Source organism: Puma concolor, chromosome E3, assembly GCF_028749965.1.
Source record: "Puma concolor isolate L17-30 chromosome E3, mPumCon1.1.hap2, whole genome shotgun sequence".
In the NCBI taxonomy this organism is placed as follows: Eukaryota; Metazoa; Chordata; class Mammalia; order Carnivora; family Felidae; genus Puma; species Puma concolor.
Window position 1 is genome coordinate 5,693,450 of NC_141682.1, and position 18,194 is coordinate 5,711,643.

Consider the following 18,194-nt stretch of genomic DNA (forward strand, 5'->3'; position numbering starts at 1 on the left):
TAAAAGCATTAACCTCGGGAAACTAAATCCGTTCACTAAAAAGAAAATACTCTCAAAAAATAGGCCAAGGGGGGGTGCCTGGGTGGCTCAGTTGGTCAGACGACCGACTTCAGCTAGGGTCATGATCTTGCAGTTTTTGAATTAGAGCCCCATGTCAGGCTCTGTGCTGACAGCTCAGAGCCTGGAGCCTAATTCAGATTCTGTGTCTCCCCCTCTTTCTACCCCTCCCCTGCTCACACTCTGGGTCTCTCTGTCTCTCAATAATAAATACACATTAAAAAAATCTTGGGGCGCCTGAGTGGCGCAGTCGGTTAAGCGTCCGACTTCAGCCAGGTCACGATCTCGCGGTCCGTGAGTTCGAGCCCCGCGTCGGGCTCTGGGCTGATGGCTCAGAGCCTGGAGCCTGTTTCCGATTCTGTGTCTCCCTCTCTCTCTCTGCCCCTCCCCTGTTCATGCTCTGTCTCTCTCTGTCCCAAAAATAAATAAACGTTGAAAAAAAAAAATCTTTTTTAATAAAAAAAAAACCAGGCCAAGAAAAAGCAAAATAAAACAAAACAGGCCAAGAACTCTGGACAAGAAAGCCGAATGACTTCCTACCAAAGAGCAGTAATGTCGAATGCTATCATGGCCCCTGTAAAACCAAATCCATCCATGAAATGCAACACAGTTCAAACAGAAGAGATTTTCTACTAACCATTTGCTTTGAGCTCACAACCAACATTTACTGAGCACATACAGTGTACCAGGTTCTGGCCATGTCCTGGAACAGACAGATATTTCTACTCTCAATCAGTTAATTTCAAAACAATACAGTAAGTAGCAAACCAAAACCATCAATACATTAAAAAAATCATATGCCGCGATCAAATGGGATTTATTCTCAGAATGCAAGGGTGGTTCGATGTTCACGAAACAATCAATGTGACGCAGCACATCAATAAGAGAAAGGATAAAACCCATATAATCATTTCAATAGATGCAAAAAAAAATTTCGACAAAGTACAATATCCATTCATGACAAAAACCCTCTGCAAAGTAGGCCTAGAAGGAATATACCTCAACATAATAAAGGCCATATATGAAAAACTCACAGCAAACACCACAGTTAAAAGGGGAAACATTGAGGGCTTTTCCCCAAAGATCAGGACCAAGACAAGGATGCCTATCCTCACCACTTTTACTCAACATCGAACTAGAAGTCCTAGCCACAGTAATCAGACAACAGAAAAAATAAAAAGGCATCCAAATTGGTAAGGAGGAAGTAAACCTGTCACGATTTGCAAATGACACGATACTCTGTATAAAAACCTCTAAAGACTCCACCAAAAAACTGCTAGAACCGACAAATAAATTCAGTACACTTGCATACAAAATCAATGCACACAAATCTGTCGCATTTCCATACACTAGTAACGAAGCAGAAGGTGAAATTAAGAAAACAATCCTATTTACACTGCACTAAAAATAATAAAATATTTAGGAATAAACTTAACCAAAGAGGTGAAAGACCTATACTATGAAAACTATAAAACACTGATGAAAGAAATTCAAGACAACACAAATAGACATTTTGAAGAATATCGTTAAAAGGTCTACACTACCTTAAAGCAATTTACACACTGAATGCAACCTCTGTGAAAATACCAACAGTATTTTTCACAGAACTGTAACAATCCTAAAATCTGTATGGAATCACAGAAAACCTTGAATAGCCAAAGCAATCTTGAAAAAAGTAATTCCGGATTTCCAATTACATTATAAAGCAGTAATTAAGACAGTATAGTACTGGCATAAAAAGAGACAAATGGTGCTGGGAGAAGTGGACAGCAACATGCAGAAGGTTGAAACTAGACCACTTTCTCACACCATTCACAAAAATGAACTTAAAATAGATAAAGGACCTGAATGTGAGACAGGAAACCATCAAAACCCTAGAGGAGAAAGCAGGAAAAAACCTCTCTGACCTCAGCCGCAGCAATTTCTTACTTGACACATCTCCAAAGGCAAGGGAATTAAAAGCAAAAACGAAATATTGGGACCTCATCAAGATAAAAAGCTTCTGCAAAGGAAACAATCAACAAAACTAAAAGGGAACCAATGGAATGGGAAAATATATTTGCAAATGACATATCGGACAAAGGACTAGTATCCAAAATCTGTAAAGAACTCACCAAACTTCTCACCCGAAAAACAAATAATCCAGTGAAGAAATGGGCAGAAAACGTGAATAGACACTTCTCTAAAGAAGACATCCGGATGGCCAACAGGCACATGAAAAGATGCTCAACGTCGCTCCTCATAAGGGAAATACAAATCAAAACCACACTGAGATACCACCTCACGCCAGTCAGAGTGGCCAAAATGAACAAATCAGGAGACTATAGATGCTGGCGAGGAAGTGGAGAAACGGGAACCCTCTTGCACTGCTGGTGGGAATGCAAACTGGTTCAGCTGCTCTGGAAGACAGTGTGGAGGTTCCTCAAAAAATTAAAAATAGATCTACCCTATGACCCAGCAGTAGCACTGCTAGGAATTTACCCAAGGGATACAGGAGTGCTAATGCACAGGGGCACTGGTACTCCAATGTTTATAGCAGCACTTTCAACAATAGCCAAATTATGGAAAGAGCCTAAATGTCCATCAACTAAGGAATGGATAAAGAAATTGTGGTTTATGTATACAATGGACTACTATGTGGCAGTGAGAAAGAATGAAATGTGGCCTTTTGTAGCAACGTGGATGGAACTGGAGAGTGTGATGCTAAGTGAAATAAGCCATACAGAGAAAGACAGATACCATATGGTTTCACTCGTATGTGGATCCTGAGAAACTTAGCAGAAGACCATAGGGGAGGGGAAGGAAAACAAAAGTTAGAGAGGGAGAGAACCAAACCATAGGACACTCTTAAAAACTGAGAATAAACTGAGGGTTGATCGGCGGTGGGAGGGCGGGGAGGGTGGGTGATGGGCATTGAGGAGGGCACCTGTTGGGATGAGCACTGGGTGTTGTATGGAAACCAATTTGACAATAAATTTCATATTAAAAAAAAAAAACAGACATACAGATCAATGGAATAGAACAGAAAACTCCAAAATACACCCACAATTATGCAGTCAATTAATCTTTGACAAAGGAGGAATGAATATCCAACGGGGCAAAGTCTCTTCAACAAATGGGTATTGGAAAAACTGGACAGTGACATGCAGAAGAATGAAACCGGACCACATTCTCACACCATACACAAAAATAAACTCAAAATGGATTAAAGACCTAAATGTGAGACCTGAAACCATAAAAACCCTTGAGGGGAGCACAGGCAGTAACGTCTCTGACATCGGCTGTACCAACATTTTCTCTCCCGAGGCAAGAGAAATAAAAAAATAAACCATCTGGGACTCATCAAAATAAAGTTTCTGCACAGCAAAGGAAACAATCGACAAAACTGAAAGGCAAACTGGAATGGTAGAAGATACTTGCAAATCCAATAAAGGGTTAATATCCAAAATAAATAAAGAACTGATACAACTCAACACCCAAAGAACAAATAACCCAATCAAAAAATGGGCAGAAGACACGGATAGACATTTCACCAAAGACATCCAGATGGCCATCAGACACCTGAAAAGATGCTCATCATCACTCATCATGAGGGAAATGCGCACCAAAACTACAATGGGAGATCACCTCATTCCTGTCAGAATGGCTAAATTCGACATTCGACAACCCAAGACACAACAGCTATTGGTGAGGATGTGGAGAAAGGGGAACTTTCTTCCACTGTTGGCTGGAATGCAAACTGGTACAGCCACTGTGGAAAATATTATCAAGATTCCTCCGAGTGGAAACCAGCATGGAGGTTCCTCAAAATATTGAAAATAGAACCGCCCTATGATCCAGCAACTACACTACTGGGTATTTGCCCAAAATATACAAAAACGCTAATTCAAAGGGATACATGCACCCCTATGTTTATGGCAGCATTATTTTCAACAGTCAGACTACAGAGGCAACCCAAGTGCCCATAAACAGATAAATGGATCAAGAAGATGTGGTGTACCCTTCTTAAGATGAACACAGGGTGTTATACGTAAGCGATGAATCATGGAAATATACCCTCAAAACCGAGAGCACACCGTACATGCTGTATGTTAGCCAATTTGACAATAAGTGACATTAAAAAAAAAGATATGGTGTATATATACAATGAAACATTATTCAGCCATGAAAAAATGAGATACTCCCATCTGCAACAATATCAAGAGCAGTGCTAAGTGAAATAAGTCAGAGAAAGACAAATACCATAGGACTTCACTCATATGTGGAGTTTAAGAAACTAATGAGCAAAAGATAAAAAAGAGAGAGAGAGAGAGAGAGAGAAACAAACCAAAAAACAGACTCTCAACTATAGAGAACAAACTGATGGTTCCCAAAGGGGAGGCAGGTGGGGGTAGGCAGGAATAGGGGTGTAGGGATTAAATAGTATACTTATGATGAAAAAAACAAAACATTAAACACAGCAACACCACCACTGGGCTCCACTTGACAAAACAAACCATTCAAAACTAAAAAACATATGTATATCTACGGTAAGCAATAAGAGCAAATACATATTCTGCTCACGAAATACGAAATACTTCATAGGTATTTTCATACACTAGCTTTGTGATTAACAGCCGCTTCTCAAAATGTGCTGTTTTCCTTGAAGCTCCTTCTTGTGGTGACTGTCTGGGACCAGCTCTGTCTGCCCTGCCAGCATATTAGCGTGGGACCACAAAGCAGCTCTGTATGACCACCAGAGCTGGGCACTGCTTAACCCCAGGGGGTGTCGGGACATCCTTCACAAAGACAAAGATACCAAGAGGATCCCAGGAGCTGGGTAACATTTAGCCCTGTGAGCTTAGGTTTCTGGAACGCAGCCAGGCTTGCTCGTCAGGCTGGCCCCACAGCCTCTCAACAGGAGCTACTGACCTTGAAGGGATCCTCTTGCTCTAGGCCTGAACCCTTTCTCACCTCCCGAGCTCATACCCATGTCAGGCCTTCTGCTGTGCCTGGCGACTGGAATCTGAGCTGCCCTTCCTCTGCCAAGGGCACCAAGGCTACGGACTGCTGTTCAATTCCAGCTTGTCCCTCAATCTCGTCACCGTGGCCGCGTGCACCCTTCCCAGCATCTCCCTGTTAATTTCTGCCTTTGGAAAGCTACTCCCTCTCCAGACCTGACGCCCTCCAACCCCAGGTAAGTAACTCCCCTTCACCTTCTCACGGCAGCATTAAGAATTTCATTTCACTACTACAGCATGCATATCATAAAAAGCACCTAGAACAGGGCCAGCTAATACAGCATCAGGTTCCCTGCTAAATAATTTGTTAAACAAAAAAGAAGAGGCCTTTTGTTGTTTTTCATAGGAGAAAACAAACTCTACATCAAAACTCATCAATGTGTTTAATAAACAATGTGTTTAACTTCTTCCAGTCAATTTCTCTCCCTAAAATGAGGCTACAAGACCTTGGCAGGGAGAGGACGGGTTTCGGGGAACCGTGGAAAGTTTCAGGGAACCGTTACTGCCCTGTTAGCTGAACTCGGGTTTAGCGCTCAAACGTGGCCGCAGCCCTAACTGAAGAAAGGGGGGTATTAGTACAAGCAAACATGAAAACTGAATGCGTGCGAGCACCCGAAGAGCTCCCGAACCCCAGCAGCCCATCTCAGACACAGATGAACAGCCGGCTCCACACCCCCTGCAGGTCTATGCAGTCGCATGCACGTTGGCGTGGCTTTGCTGGAGCTGTCTTGCCGCAGTTGAAAGCATTAGTTACAGTTTATCTTTTCTTCTCCAGGATTAACATTCTCAAAGAAATTATGTTTTTGTTCTCACTACAGGTTGCACAGTTTGTTGCTAGTGGGTAACTTCCTGGTTTTATAACACATTTAACTTCTCGGGGATTTTTTTTTTCATCTAGCTTCTTTAAAACAAAGTCTGAAAAGTATGCTTTCCGCATTTACTATACGGTTTCTTTAAAGACGTTTTTGGAAGAACGCCAAAATAAAAACGGGCTTCTTAAACTCAGCTCGGCAGAAACGTTTTCTCCACCTTGCATGGCGCCAGTTTTAAGCTCCCCTGCTTGGTCGTTTTAACCCAAATCACCCTACTTTTGGTTTAAGTCATCACTGCTTTATTTTGACAGGATCTATAAAGACGCTTCCCACCTTGCCCTTGCCCCCTTGCTATCTGTTCCAGTCCAATAGCCTGCTATCAACCCAGTCACTGCGGTTTTTATGATCCTCAAAGATTTTCTTCTTTTACAGGCCAAGCCTCAGGAGCATACATACCAGATCAGCTGATCGTTATAGAGGAAGGCGGTGTATTTGACTATACTCAGGCTTTCCTCCATTCTATTAATAAAGGATTGGATTTTCAAATAAGTCATTTTATCCAAGGGGAAGAAGCTGATTCCACCAAAAATGTCGAGGAGATCACATGACTGCAAATGCAACGTTTGCAAGTACTGTAGGAAAAAAAAAAGGCGTCAAACTTAGAGTACACGGAATAGAGCACTGACAGTTCAGGGTAATTAGTCAATTTATGATACGATTACATACTACTGCGCCGAGAAGACCAGTAAGGGGGTGAGCCACAGCTAACTAGATGTGCAGTCAGTACCAATTTCACGACATTAAGCTCAAACATAACTAGTTAATGTTTGTTCAGGATTGTGTCTTGTCTCTTTGAAGCGCTAACTCCTTACGCTAGCGCTCCTCAAGTTATATCAACCTTATTAGGGATGTCAACAGTGACGTCGCGGACAGACACTGCCACCTCCTACCAAAATAACGTTGAAAGGACAGGTAGTCAGTTGTTGATGGACAGGAGGGTAAAGAAGGCAAGAACAGGAATCAGGAGGCAGCAGGAGGGTAAATAATTATGGTCAGTAAAGTGAAGAAACAGGGGTGCCTGGGTGGCTCAGTCGATTAAGCAGCTGACTTCGGCTTAGGTCATGATCTTATGGTCCGGGAGTTCAAGCCCGGCGTCGGGCTGTGTCCTGGCAGCTCAGAGCCTGGAGCCTGCTTCAGACTCTGTGTCTCCCTCTCTCTGCCCCTCCCCTGCTCACACGCGCGCGCTCTCTCTCTCTAAAATAAACAAATGTAAAAAAAGAAAAAAAAAAAAACAGATCAAAGATAATTTAGGGAAAAAAACTGAGAATTATTCCACTAAAATAAACTGATTTTTACCAGAGGTAGAGTATATAAAATGTAACTTACCGTAAAACAGAGTGGCAACTAGGGACACTCATTCATCATTTGGGAGGGAAAAAATCACATTAAAAACCACTATTGGGGGGGGCGCCTGGGTGGCTCAGTTGGTTAAGCATCTGGCTCTTGTTTTTGGCTCAGGTCACGATCTCACGGTTCATGCGTTCAAGCCCCACACGGCACTCTGTGCTGACAGTGCAGAGCCTGCTTGGGTTTCGCTTTCTCCCTCTCTGTCCCTCCCCGCCTCATGCTCTCTCTGAAAATTAATAAACTTAAAAAAAAAAAAAAAACCACTAATGGGATAAAGTCTGTGTCATAGCCAAAAATTTTACCTTGAGTCAACACAGATTACTACTCACTAAACAGAGTATTGTTTCATCAATCCATAAGAATGTACAACTCAGGCAAAGAGTTTAAATTCTGCTAATTAACCAATCACCATGCAGTAAGCCCACACTGGCCAACCCAGGCAGAGCAAGGATGAAGTCACAGGGTGTCTCCAGGATGCTGTGGGGGTGCACACAAATGGCAGGATGCTCTGATCCCGCACAGAGCTGACAGAGAGATTCAAGAGTGCACATCTAAAAAGTTTCCTCACTGGTCTGGTTTTGCCACTAAAGATCTTAGGCTCTCTGCCACTTTCAAGTCCTAAGTTTTTTTTGTCAATGAGTAATGAACTTATGTATGTGTATTTCTAAGGGTCTGTTTGAAGACTACTAAGATTATAAATAAAATTCCAAGTACTTACCCGATGGAAGAATTTCTCTAATCTTTCTTTTAGGAGCTTGACACCTCCATCTTCCATGGCCCTCAGAAAAGTACCATTAAAAAGCTAATGATGTAAAAGATTTTTTAAAAAGTCAATTTCTTATGCCCTTCAATTTCCCAAGATAACAAATTCTTCTTTTCCTTTTACGTTGACTAATTCGGCTTATTTAATCCCCCCCCCCCCATCCCGTTCTTTTTAAAAGGGGAAAACATGTACAGGAGAAAGCCTGAGTTATAAAATAAATCACAAAAAATCAACACACTATTAAGTGATATCATTTCCATGTTATCACCTAATCATTTAGGACATTTTTTTTTTTAACCTCAACTCATACTTAAGTTTCATTTATATAAATTCTATCACCAGAATGTCTCTTCCCTCAAGAACATGGAGTTTCTTGTTTACCAATGGGGACACATTGCTAGTACAAGGCTGGGAACAAAGAAAGACGGACTACTCAATGAATAAGTATATACATAAACCTCAACCCTGTTTCAAAGGCCCCATTGTTTCCTCCCCTAAAACAGATACATAGGCACCAGGCAGTCATCTAAAGAATTAAGATTTTTAAACAATCCCTGGAAACAGGTAACTGGCTAGACTCCATTCAGAAAGAGCATCATGCTTACCTTGTACATGCTGTAGCACTGTTGTAGTACTGAACTATAAACCTTGTCCTGCAAACAAAGACATAGATGTCAATTTTAGGGGAAAAAAAGTCCGCTGTATAACAAATGTACAAAGACTCTTGGCAAAGCAATATAATGCTTACAGACTCAGTCCCACAACAGTTGTGTGCTGAAAATAAAAGGTATTTGAATTCAGTTATGAAGCAGTAATTTTAGGAGGGCCTTGAACATATGACTAGGAGGCACTGGTGAGACGGGATGTACATTTTTATAAAATTGTGCTAACGTAAGCGATAAACATAAAGCTTCACTATGCGTATCCTGAGAAGCTTCCATAAAAGTGACCCGGCTTAAATCTGACCAAGTCACTCAATATATTCAGTAACAAACTTTCAAAAAATAAGAAATAAAAAAGGACACGTTACCAGCAACTCCTCCTCTTGATATTCAACAATTGGTTTCCCATCTTTACTTTGCTTTTCAATGATAGGATTCCGAACAACCTATGCAATTTTGATAAAACGAAGTTACACAATGAACCAATCATATACATTTTTAATCTTCCCTTAAGTTAAAAAATTTGAGCAGGTCACAACACCAGAAACACACCTTCCGAAAACAGCCCCAAGAACAAATACACTGAATAGAAGTCTGACCTTAAAACGGCAACCCACCCTACTGTAATCCTACTTTGCAGCAGCAGCTAGAGGACTTTCCTCAAGTCCTAAGAGCAAAGCAAAGATCACCCATAACTTCACCGCACAAATTCAAAGAGATCAAAGAGATATACTGTGTATGTAAATACCATGACCATCCAGAAATTTTCTTCGGGCTCATTGAAGAACTGTCTGTTCTTCTGCGTATGTAAAGATTTTGCAGGTTTTGATGGACTAAAGGTCCTAAAAAGAGTAATAAAAAAAGGATAATTGGGCACAGTTCTCCAAGTCGTAGAAGTTGTAAGAACTCGCTAAGCTCTGCAAAAGCACTTTAAAAGGTATTACCTGGTAAACTGTACAATAGCTTCACATAATCCGACGTTTCTAATTTTTTCATTCTTTTCTACTTCGTTTGGGTAATAAAACAAAATTTTATTTTCCTCCTAAAGTATGAAGAGACAGAATCGCCACATTAGTATCAGCATTTTTTCCCATCTCAGCTGTTGAAAAAGCGGTTCAAAGTCAACGTCTGACGTCACACGTGCTAACAAAAAACCAAAACAAAAACCCTTTTCAGTGAATCCAGAATTATCTTTTCCTCACTATGTAAATAACGCTCATGAGCCTGGAAGGCAATTGTGATAATCAGTAAGTCACATGTCATCTGAAGGAGCACTCAGGCAATTATTCTGAAAACTCGATCTTACGGTTTCTTGCCTCCTGCTCATTTGTAAACCAACGATTGTAAGAAATGAGCGTGTGCGCACGTGCGCAGACGTACGCCTCCAGGCGAGTCAAACTCAGCAGGTTCACGGGCACTGAGACTGACAGCCTTTAAAGCTACCGTGATTTTGCTGCCAGCGGAACCGGACATCCTTGGAGGAAGTCACCATCCCCACCTGTAAAATAAACAAAACCCACCCCTGGAATTTAAGTATCAATTCGGAAAAGAACTTTCCAAGGGCCCTCCAAGCCTGCGTTATTTTCGGGTTTACAAGTCCACCACTCTCGATCCACGCTTCGGGGGGGGGGGGGTAACAAAAACATTAGCTCAATTTTAGTCACCCAGGAATGATGCAAAAAACAGAGCCTCAACCCGTGTGGAGTGACGAGCTTGCTGAAGCTTCATTCGACACACGGGCTTAGATCCAGGACTCGGAAGAGACCCTGCCGGCGTGGTCCGGTCCCCGTTTACTCCCCGGCTCGGGCGTACACTTGGCACAAAAGCAGCCTCAATAAAAGCCGCTCCAGGAGCGCGGTGACAGGTGCCGGCCGGGGTCGCCTCCCGGGCGCGCCCCTCGGCTCCCGGGGCCGCCGCCGGCCTGCCGCCCCCGCCCTCGGGCCCTCCTCCGGCCGCCGGCTGACACCGACGCGCGGTCCGGCTCCGCGTACCTCGCCCTCACGCGGCCCGAAGCGCGGGTTGTAGATGAAGAAGCTCAGCAGCGCCGGCGGGAACTGCTTCTCCTGGGCCGCCCCGGCCCCGGCCCCGGCCGCCGCTGCCGCCATCCCGGCCCGGCCCCCCAGCCTCGGGAGCCTCCCTCTGCCCGCCCAGCGACAGCCGCCCCGAGGAGACCGCACTTCCGCCTCGCTCGCGGCCGCCCCGGAAGTGGTCGCCGCCGGCCCGGAAAAAGAACCCGCCGCCCAACGGCCCCTTCTGGCGAGCGCCCGCGAGGGTTGGTTCCCCCTTGTTTGCTGGGCAGGTGTTTCTCTCTTTTTGAGTTAAGATGAAGGCGAAACTGCGCCCAGATGTCTGCCCTGGCGGAAGGCGAGGGCCGCGTAGTTGAAGAAAAAATAGAACCGGCATAGTTTTCTAGAAGTAGGTGAAGGCGCAAAGGAAGCTTCTGCGGTGAAAGAAACACGTGTAGGGGCGGACGGGCATTCAGCTGGGGCGACTGGCCCACTTCCATCATCTACAGGGTCCGTCCTGGCATTTCTGGGTTTTCTTAATCTCCGTTTGAGAGACCGCAGGTGACCGCTGGGTCAAACCAACCCGACGGGGTTTGCGCTCACCCCAATTCCCCAGGCGCAGGCTTGGAAGATTGCGAGCCTGGAAGATTCCCCAGGCTCAGGCTTGGAAGATGTGAAGGCGCCGGGCTCCGCGAGGCGTAGTGTGTGCGGTCCAAGCAGGACCAGAACGCGGCCTTCTCCGCGGAGTGCCTGATCCCGGACCTTGGCCAACAGGGCATCGCCCTGCCTTAGCTTTGAGGACTCCCCTGCTTTTGAGCTCTGCACTGGGACATGATTGGAACAGCTCGTTACTTCTAGCTTCTGGCATGTGGAGTTCAAACCCGCGCAGCGGACCGCTTTGCAAGTTCAAGACCTTGCTTTAAGGTCGTTTCATTTGTCACAGATGAAGTTTAGAAACGGGACCTCTTATTCAGTCTGGAAGAATAGATCTTCATGTTTAGGAGCGAGATGCATCGGAATTTGGACGTGAGATAGATCTGGGTACTTAATCCTAGCCCCGTCGCTCGCAGGGTGTGAAACCTTGGACCGATCACCTAGCCTTTCTCCAGGCTCTAGTTCGTATTTGTAAAATGTCTAACGGGGCGCCTGGGTGGCACAGTCCGTTGAGCACCGGGACTCTTGATTTCGCTCAGGTCATGATCCCAGGGTCCGGGGATGGAGCCCCGTGTGGGGCTCGCTGCTGAGTGTGGAGACTGCTTAAGATGCGCCCTCTCTCACTCTCTCTGCCCCTCCCTTGCTCGCTCACGCTTTTTAAAAAATAATTACAAAATAAAATGACTGATAGTAAATGCTTAACTGATAGGAATTTTGCTTTGAGAAGTCAGTGCGACTATGGATTTGCCAATAGTACTCAGCACTTCATCATTATTCAACAAAATGGTTATCATTACTTGATCTTGAAAGACTTTCCCAACTAGCTTACTCCAGTGGATGAAATTCTCCATTAGATAATAGTGTTTTGGTACTAAAGCAATAATTTATGAGTATTTGATAGTAGAACCCCCTTCCTCCCTCCTTTTGTCCCCCCAAGTCTCTGGGGACTTCTAATACATAAACTAGATGCAGGGCTTCCATGGTTGAATGAGAGCCCCAGGGGTATGACTGAGGCCTAAAAGCACCTTTTTTTCTACTTGCTTCCCATCATTCCCATCTCCCTTAGAGACCCTAAAGCACCTGCCTAGGTCCCTGCGACTTGAGGAATACCTTGAATACTCCAGGTGAAAGAAGTCCCTCCTTTGTCTCTGAGTACATACTTCTGGGAAAAGTAGTAGAAGGAGCCCAGGGCTGGGGCGCCTGGGTGGCGCAGTCGGTTAAGCGGCCGACTTCAGCCAGGTCGCGATCTCGCGGTCCGTGAGTTCGAGCCCCGCGTCGGGCTCTGGGCTGGTGGCTCGGAGCCTGGAGCCTGTTTCCGATTCTGTGTCTCCCTCTCTCTCTCTGCCCCTCCCCCGTTCATGCTCTGTCTCTCTCTGTCCCAAAAATAAATAAAAAAAAACGTTGAAAAAAAAAATTAAAAAAAAAAAAAAGAAAGAGCCCAGGGCTTAAGTTGGAAGCCCTGAATTTTAGTTCTGGGTTTCGCCGTTTCCCAGCTGAATGACCTTTGACTCCTCACTTCTTTAATCTCCGTTTCCTCCTTGGCAAAATAAGGTCGGTACCTGCCTCACAGGGTTACTGCAGAATAACACTGGACGATACAAACGAGAGCACCTTGTAAAGTACAAAGACTGTATAAATGTGGCACGAGGGCACTTAACAGTGTTAGTCAAGCTTTCTTCCCAGCACACTTCTACTTCCTTGTATGCTTTGCCTCCTCTGCACGCATTCAACTCATTGAAATCATTGCCACGGGAAAGAAAGGATACAAAACCAAAAGGAAACCAACAAAACTCCAGAAATCAAAGTGCTTTCTCAGTTTCAAAAGGCAAGGGAGCAAAACAGCGTAGACCTTGGCAGCCCCCTCTCTCACTGTCGGGAGGGCAGACCTGGGTGCCAGGGGGGTGGAATGGGGAGGATGCACACCTAGGTATGTTTGGAGACCGCAGAGTGGAGAGGGTGTGTCCTTGCTTCCTTGTGAAGCGAGGAGGTAGCAAGCCTTGGAGTTTCCCTCTGCGTCAAGCATGGTGCTGCGGCTGTACCATATCCTCATGAGCGTCCAGGCAGTAGGCTGTACTTGGCGCAGGACGTACCCAAATACTAATATACAGAATCCAGAGAAAGCCAGACCCGAGAGGCCTTAAGGTCAGGACCAAGTGGAAGTAGCTGTGGCCTTGAGGGGTAGGTCAAGTGGATCTAGAGGGGTAGGTCAAGGCCACAAGACTAGAGAGGAACGAGGAGGACTTAGTGGTCGAAGGGAGAGAAGGAGGCCAAACTGCCTGACTTAATTCTGGGTTATTCTATCACCTGCACGATGGGGAGTCCAAACTAAGTTCAGTTACAGAAATAGAAGATTACATCTTTTGGGGGCACCTGGGTGGCTCAGTCAGTTAAGCATCCGACTTCGGCTCAGGTCATGATCTCATAGTTTGTGAGTTCAAGCCCCACATCGGGCTCTGTGCTGACAGCTTTGAGCCTGGAGCCTGCTTTGGATTCTGTGTCTCCCTCTCTCTGCCCCTCCCCAGCTCATTCATTCTCTCTCTCTCTCTCTCAAATAAACATTAAAAAGATTAGACCTTTTGCACAAATAATTGGGGAACTCACAGAGAGGAACCCACATAGAGGCCCCTGAACGTCTCTCCTCCCACAACACTGAATATACAGCTACACAGAGCAATTCCTTCTGAGAGAAGAAACCCAGTAACCAGCCGAGTGACTCCCACACACCAGTCGAAAGAGGAAATATCCAAGTCAAAATGGGTAGGAAAGGCTGAGACACACTCTCGCCAGCTACATCCCCCACCCCGGCACAGTTCGGACAGAACCCTCAACTCCTAGCCTCTTCCTGGGTTTGGACTGCACATTTAGCACCCCAACTTTTAAGACTCCCATCTGCAGCCCTACCCCCAAAACATCTAACTTTGAAAGCCCATGCTGTTACTAGACCAACAGGACTATAAGAAACAAAGAAGCAGATCTTAATGAGCCCGGAAGCACTCACCAAGACTATCCCCCCAAAGCTCAGTGCAGGGGGAGCAGGCAAAATGCCTATCAGTCTTTCCCTGGAAGGGATTTGGCTGTTACTTTGCAAGCTGCTGCCTGAGGGTCTGGCTTCTAATTTAGCACACATTTAGGGGCTGGCTGCAATCCTTCCTGGAGCCCAAAATAGCTGGTTGGTAACACACCGGATTTCTCCCTCTGGTTCACTTCGAGAATAAAACCACGTCTCCCGGTATCTCTCTGGAAGGAGCTTATCCACACATATGGTGCCCCAACATTTACAGGCACTCCCCAAGAGATAGGCCCCCAAATTACCTGGTTCTGATAGCCAACAGACACATGAGCCCCACAGCACCATAGCAAACATAGGCCAAGGGCGCCCTCCAGTGGCTATACTCCTGGGCTCGGCTCAGAGAGAGAGCTGGTTCCTCTGGATGAATTCCACTGCCCGTCTTTGAGTTCACTCATCCCCCCTCCAGAGGATCAAGAAGGAAAGATCGGACATAAAACACAAGTTAAAGCAAATATCTCCAACAAACATTTATAGACCATGCCACCCAAGAGCAGAATTCTCATTCTTCGCAAGCCCACACATTTTCTAACATGATAGATCACGTTAGAGCACAAAACAAGTTTTCTTTTTAATGTTTATTTTGAGAGAGAGAGAGACAGAGAGGCACACACAGAGGAGAGACAAAGAGAGGGAGACCCAGAATCCGAAGCAGGCCACATGCTGTCAGCACAGAGCCCAAGTCGGGGCTCAACCTCACAAACCTCGGGATCATGACCTGACCCAAAATCAAGACTCAGATGCTTAACCAACTGAGCCACCCAGGCGCCCCAGAGCACAAAACAAATCTTAACAAAATTAAAAAGGTTAAAATCCTATCAAGCATCTTCTCTGACCACAAAGGACATTGAAAGGAGAAATCAGCTACAAGAAGACTGGAAAATTCCCAAATAGGTGATTAAACAACATGCTCCTGAGGAACCACTGGGTCAAAGGAGAAATAAAAATGGAAATAAAGGGACGCCTGGGTGGCTCAGTCAGTTAAGCATCCAACTTCGGCTCAGGTCATGATCTCACAGTTCATGGGTTTGAGCCCCGTGTCGGGCTCTGTGCTGGCAGCTCAGAGCCTGGAGCCTGCTTTGGATTCTGTCTCCTTCTCTCTCTGCCCCTCCCCACTCATGCTCTGTCTCTCAAAAATAAATGAAAAAAAAAAAAGAAAAAGAAATGGAAAAGTTGCTAGAAACGTATAACCTAAGACTAAATGATGAAGAAATAGCAAATCTGAACAGACCAATTAGAGAATTTAAACTGTATTCCAAAGTTTTTTTCAAACGATTTTAAAAAGCTGTAGTAATCAAAACAGTCTAGTATTGGCATGAAACACACATGGATCAAATGGAACAGAACAGAGAGCCCAGACATAAACCCATATATGGTCAATTAATTTGCAGCAAAGGAGCCAGGAATATACGATGGGGATAGTACAGTCTCTCCAGTAAACAGTGATGGGGAAGCAGGACAGCCCCACACAAAAGAATTAAACTAGATCTATTTAATATCAGACACAAAAATCAACTCAAAATGGGTTAAAACTTGAATGCAGGGGCGCCTAGGTGGCTCAGTCGGTTGAGCGTCCGACTTCGGCTCAGGTCATGATCTCGCGGTATGTGAGTTCGAGCCCCATGTCGGGCTCTGTGCTGACTGCTCAGAGCCTGGAGCCTGTTTCAGATTCTGTGTCCCCCTCTCTCTCTGACCCTCCCCCATTCATGCTCTGTCTCTCTCTGTCTCAAAAATAAATAAACGTTAAAAAAAATTAAAAAAAATAAAACTTGAATGCAAAATTAAAGACTTAACTTGGATGTAAAGACTGGAACAGTAAAACTCCTAGAAGAAAAAGAGGTTAAGCGCCTTGACATTGGTCTCAGCAATGATTTTTTAGATTTGACACCGAAAGCAAAAGCAACCAGAGCAAAAGCAAACAAGTGGAGAAAATACCTGCAAACCACATATCTGATAAGGGTGAATCTGAAAAATATCAAGGAACTCATGCAACTCAATACAAAAAGACTCAAACAACCCAATTGAAAAATGGGCCAAGACGTGTCCAAATAGACATTTGTCCAAATAGACATTTGTCCAAAGAAAAAGGTCAAAGGTACGTGAAAACATGCACGACATCAGTAATCAATCATCAGGCAAATGCAAATCCAAACCGCAAAGAGATGTCACCTCACACCTGTTAGGTCAGTTTTTCTTTTCTTTTCTTTTTTTTTTTTTTTTAATGTTTATTTATTTTTGACAGAGAGAGAGAGAGAGACAGAGACAGAGACCATGAGCAGGGGAGGGGCAGAGAGAGAGGGAGACACAGAATCTGAAACAGGCTCCAGGCTCTGAGCTGTCAGCGCAGAGCCCCACGCGGGGCTCAGACTCACGGACAGTGAGATCATGACCTGAGCTGAAGTCGGACGCTCACCTGACTGAGCCACCCAGGCACCCCAAGGTCGGTTTTTCTAAAGGACAAAAAATTTTTAAAAAGCTGTCCAGAACACGGAGAAAAGGGAACCCTTGTACACTGATGATGGGAACGTAAATTGGTGCAGCCACTATGGAAAACAGTTTGGAGGGTACTGGGAAAAATTAAAAATAGAACTACCATATGAACCAGCGATCCCACTTCTGGGAACATATCCAGGGAAAATGAAATCCTTATCTAGAGATCTCTACACTCCGTCTTCATTGTGACATTATTCTCAATAGCCAAGGTAGAGAAACAACCCAACGGAAGAATGAATAGACAAAATGTGGCACAGGTGCATACGATAGAACATTATTCCACCGTGAGAAAGAAAGGAAATCCTGTGGTTTAGGACAACATGGACGAACCAGAAGGACATGATGCTAAGTGAAATAAACCAAACACTGCATGCCATCGTTTACATATGGAATCTTAGAAAACAAACAAAACCTCATAGAAAGGGAGTAGAACGGTGGTAGCCAGGGATTAGGGAGCGAGGGACACGGGGAGAGGCTGCTAAAGGGTCCAGACTTTGAGCTGAAGTATCCAGAAGATCCGTCCTGCCTCTGTAATAGCTCTCTCGGCAAAACCAACGCAGAACGCTCTTTTTGGGTTTCCCCTTTCTTTGTCAAAGCGAAAGCGACTTTGGCTTTCTTTCACTTAGTGAAACCACGTACTAATGCAGGTCTTATTGTAAAAGGGAGGCGGCGTAACGTGAACTTTTGAGGAGCAGGAACTACCTGTATAGGCCTGTCTCTTCTACAGGTGCTAGCGAGAGCCGGTTAAACAGTCTCTGTAAGGCGACTGCCTCCGTGGACGCTGAAGTTTGGAGTCTGCAGCCAGGAAGCTGGGTAGGGAGAATGGTGGAGAGCGAGGACAAGCTGGCCCCCGAGAGAACAGACTGGAACTTGCATCAGTCTCTCCCTGCCTCCGGCTGGGATGCCCGCAGGGACTCCTCCAGGAAAAGCTGGTAAAGTTTGTCACAGCAGGAAAGACACACCCGGAGCTGGGAGCTAAAGGAAGACCCCACACCACGGAGAGGGGCCAGCGGATAAATGACCACCCGTGCTGACTTCTGGAGCCTAAATACCATGGCTGCCTCTTCGCTTGAAAAAGCGAGGGAGGGGGGAGGCTCACAGGCGGATCATGCTGTCGCGTATTCCCATCTTCATGTTTGAAATGTTTCACAATTTAAAAATAATTTAAGGATGTGAATCCATTTATTTACCTTCATTGTAGCACTCCTAGGGATTCAGCATCTGCTCCTTACCGGGAAAAGCGGACTCTTTTTTTTTTTTTAATTTTTTTTTC

General features: G+C 45.0%; 1 protein-coding gene and 1 long non-coding RNA gene across 2 annotated transcripts in view; one reads left to right on the plus strand and one right to left on the minus strand.

Annotated features, from left to right (window-relative positions):
• Nucleotides 1-10,888, minus strand: part of CCZ1 (CCZ1 vacuolar protein trafficking and biogenesis associated) — a 34,402-nt gene extending 23,514 nt beyond the window's left edge. Inside the window, exons 1-7 of the mRNA XM_086692989.1 lie at nt 10,693-10,888; nt 9,646-9,743; nt 9,450-9,543; nt 9,070-9,147; nt 8,645-8,692; nt 7,995-8,078; nt 6,326-6,501 (exon numbers count right to left, since the gene is read on the minus strand). Of these exons, the coding sequence (XP_086549115.1) occupies nt 6,326-6,501; nt 7,995-8,078; nt 8,645-8,692; nt 9,070-9,147; nt 9,450-9,543; nt 9,646-9,743; nt 10,693-10,806 (692 nt within the window). The 5' untranslated portion in view covers nt 10,807-10,888. The remainder of the gene's footprint in view (nt 1-6,325; nt 6,502-7,994; nt 8,079-8,644; nt 8,693-9,069; nt 9,148-9,449; nt 9,544-9,645; nt 9,744-10,692) is intronic.
• LOC147572896 (uncharacterized) lies at nt 10,840-12,063 on the plus strand. The gene is made up of 2 exons (XR_015245715.1): nt 10,840-11,323; nt 11,364-12,063. It is a non-coding gene; the product is annotated as an uncharacterized LOC147572896 (long non-coding RNA).
• Nucleotides 12,064-18,194: the final 6,131 nt, after the last annotated feature.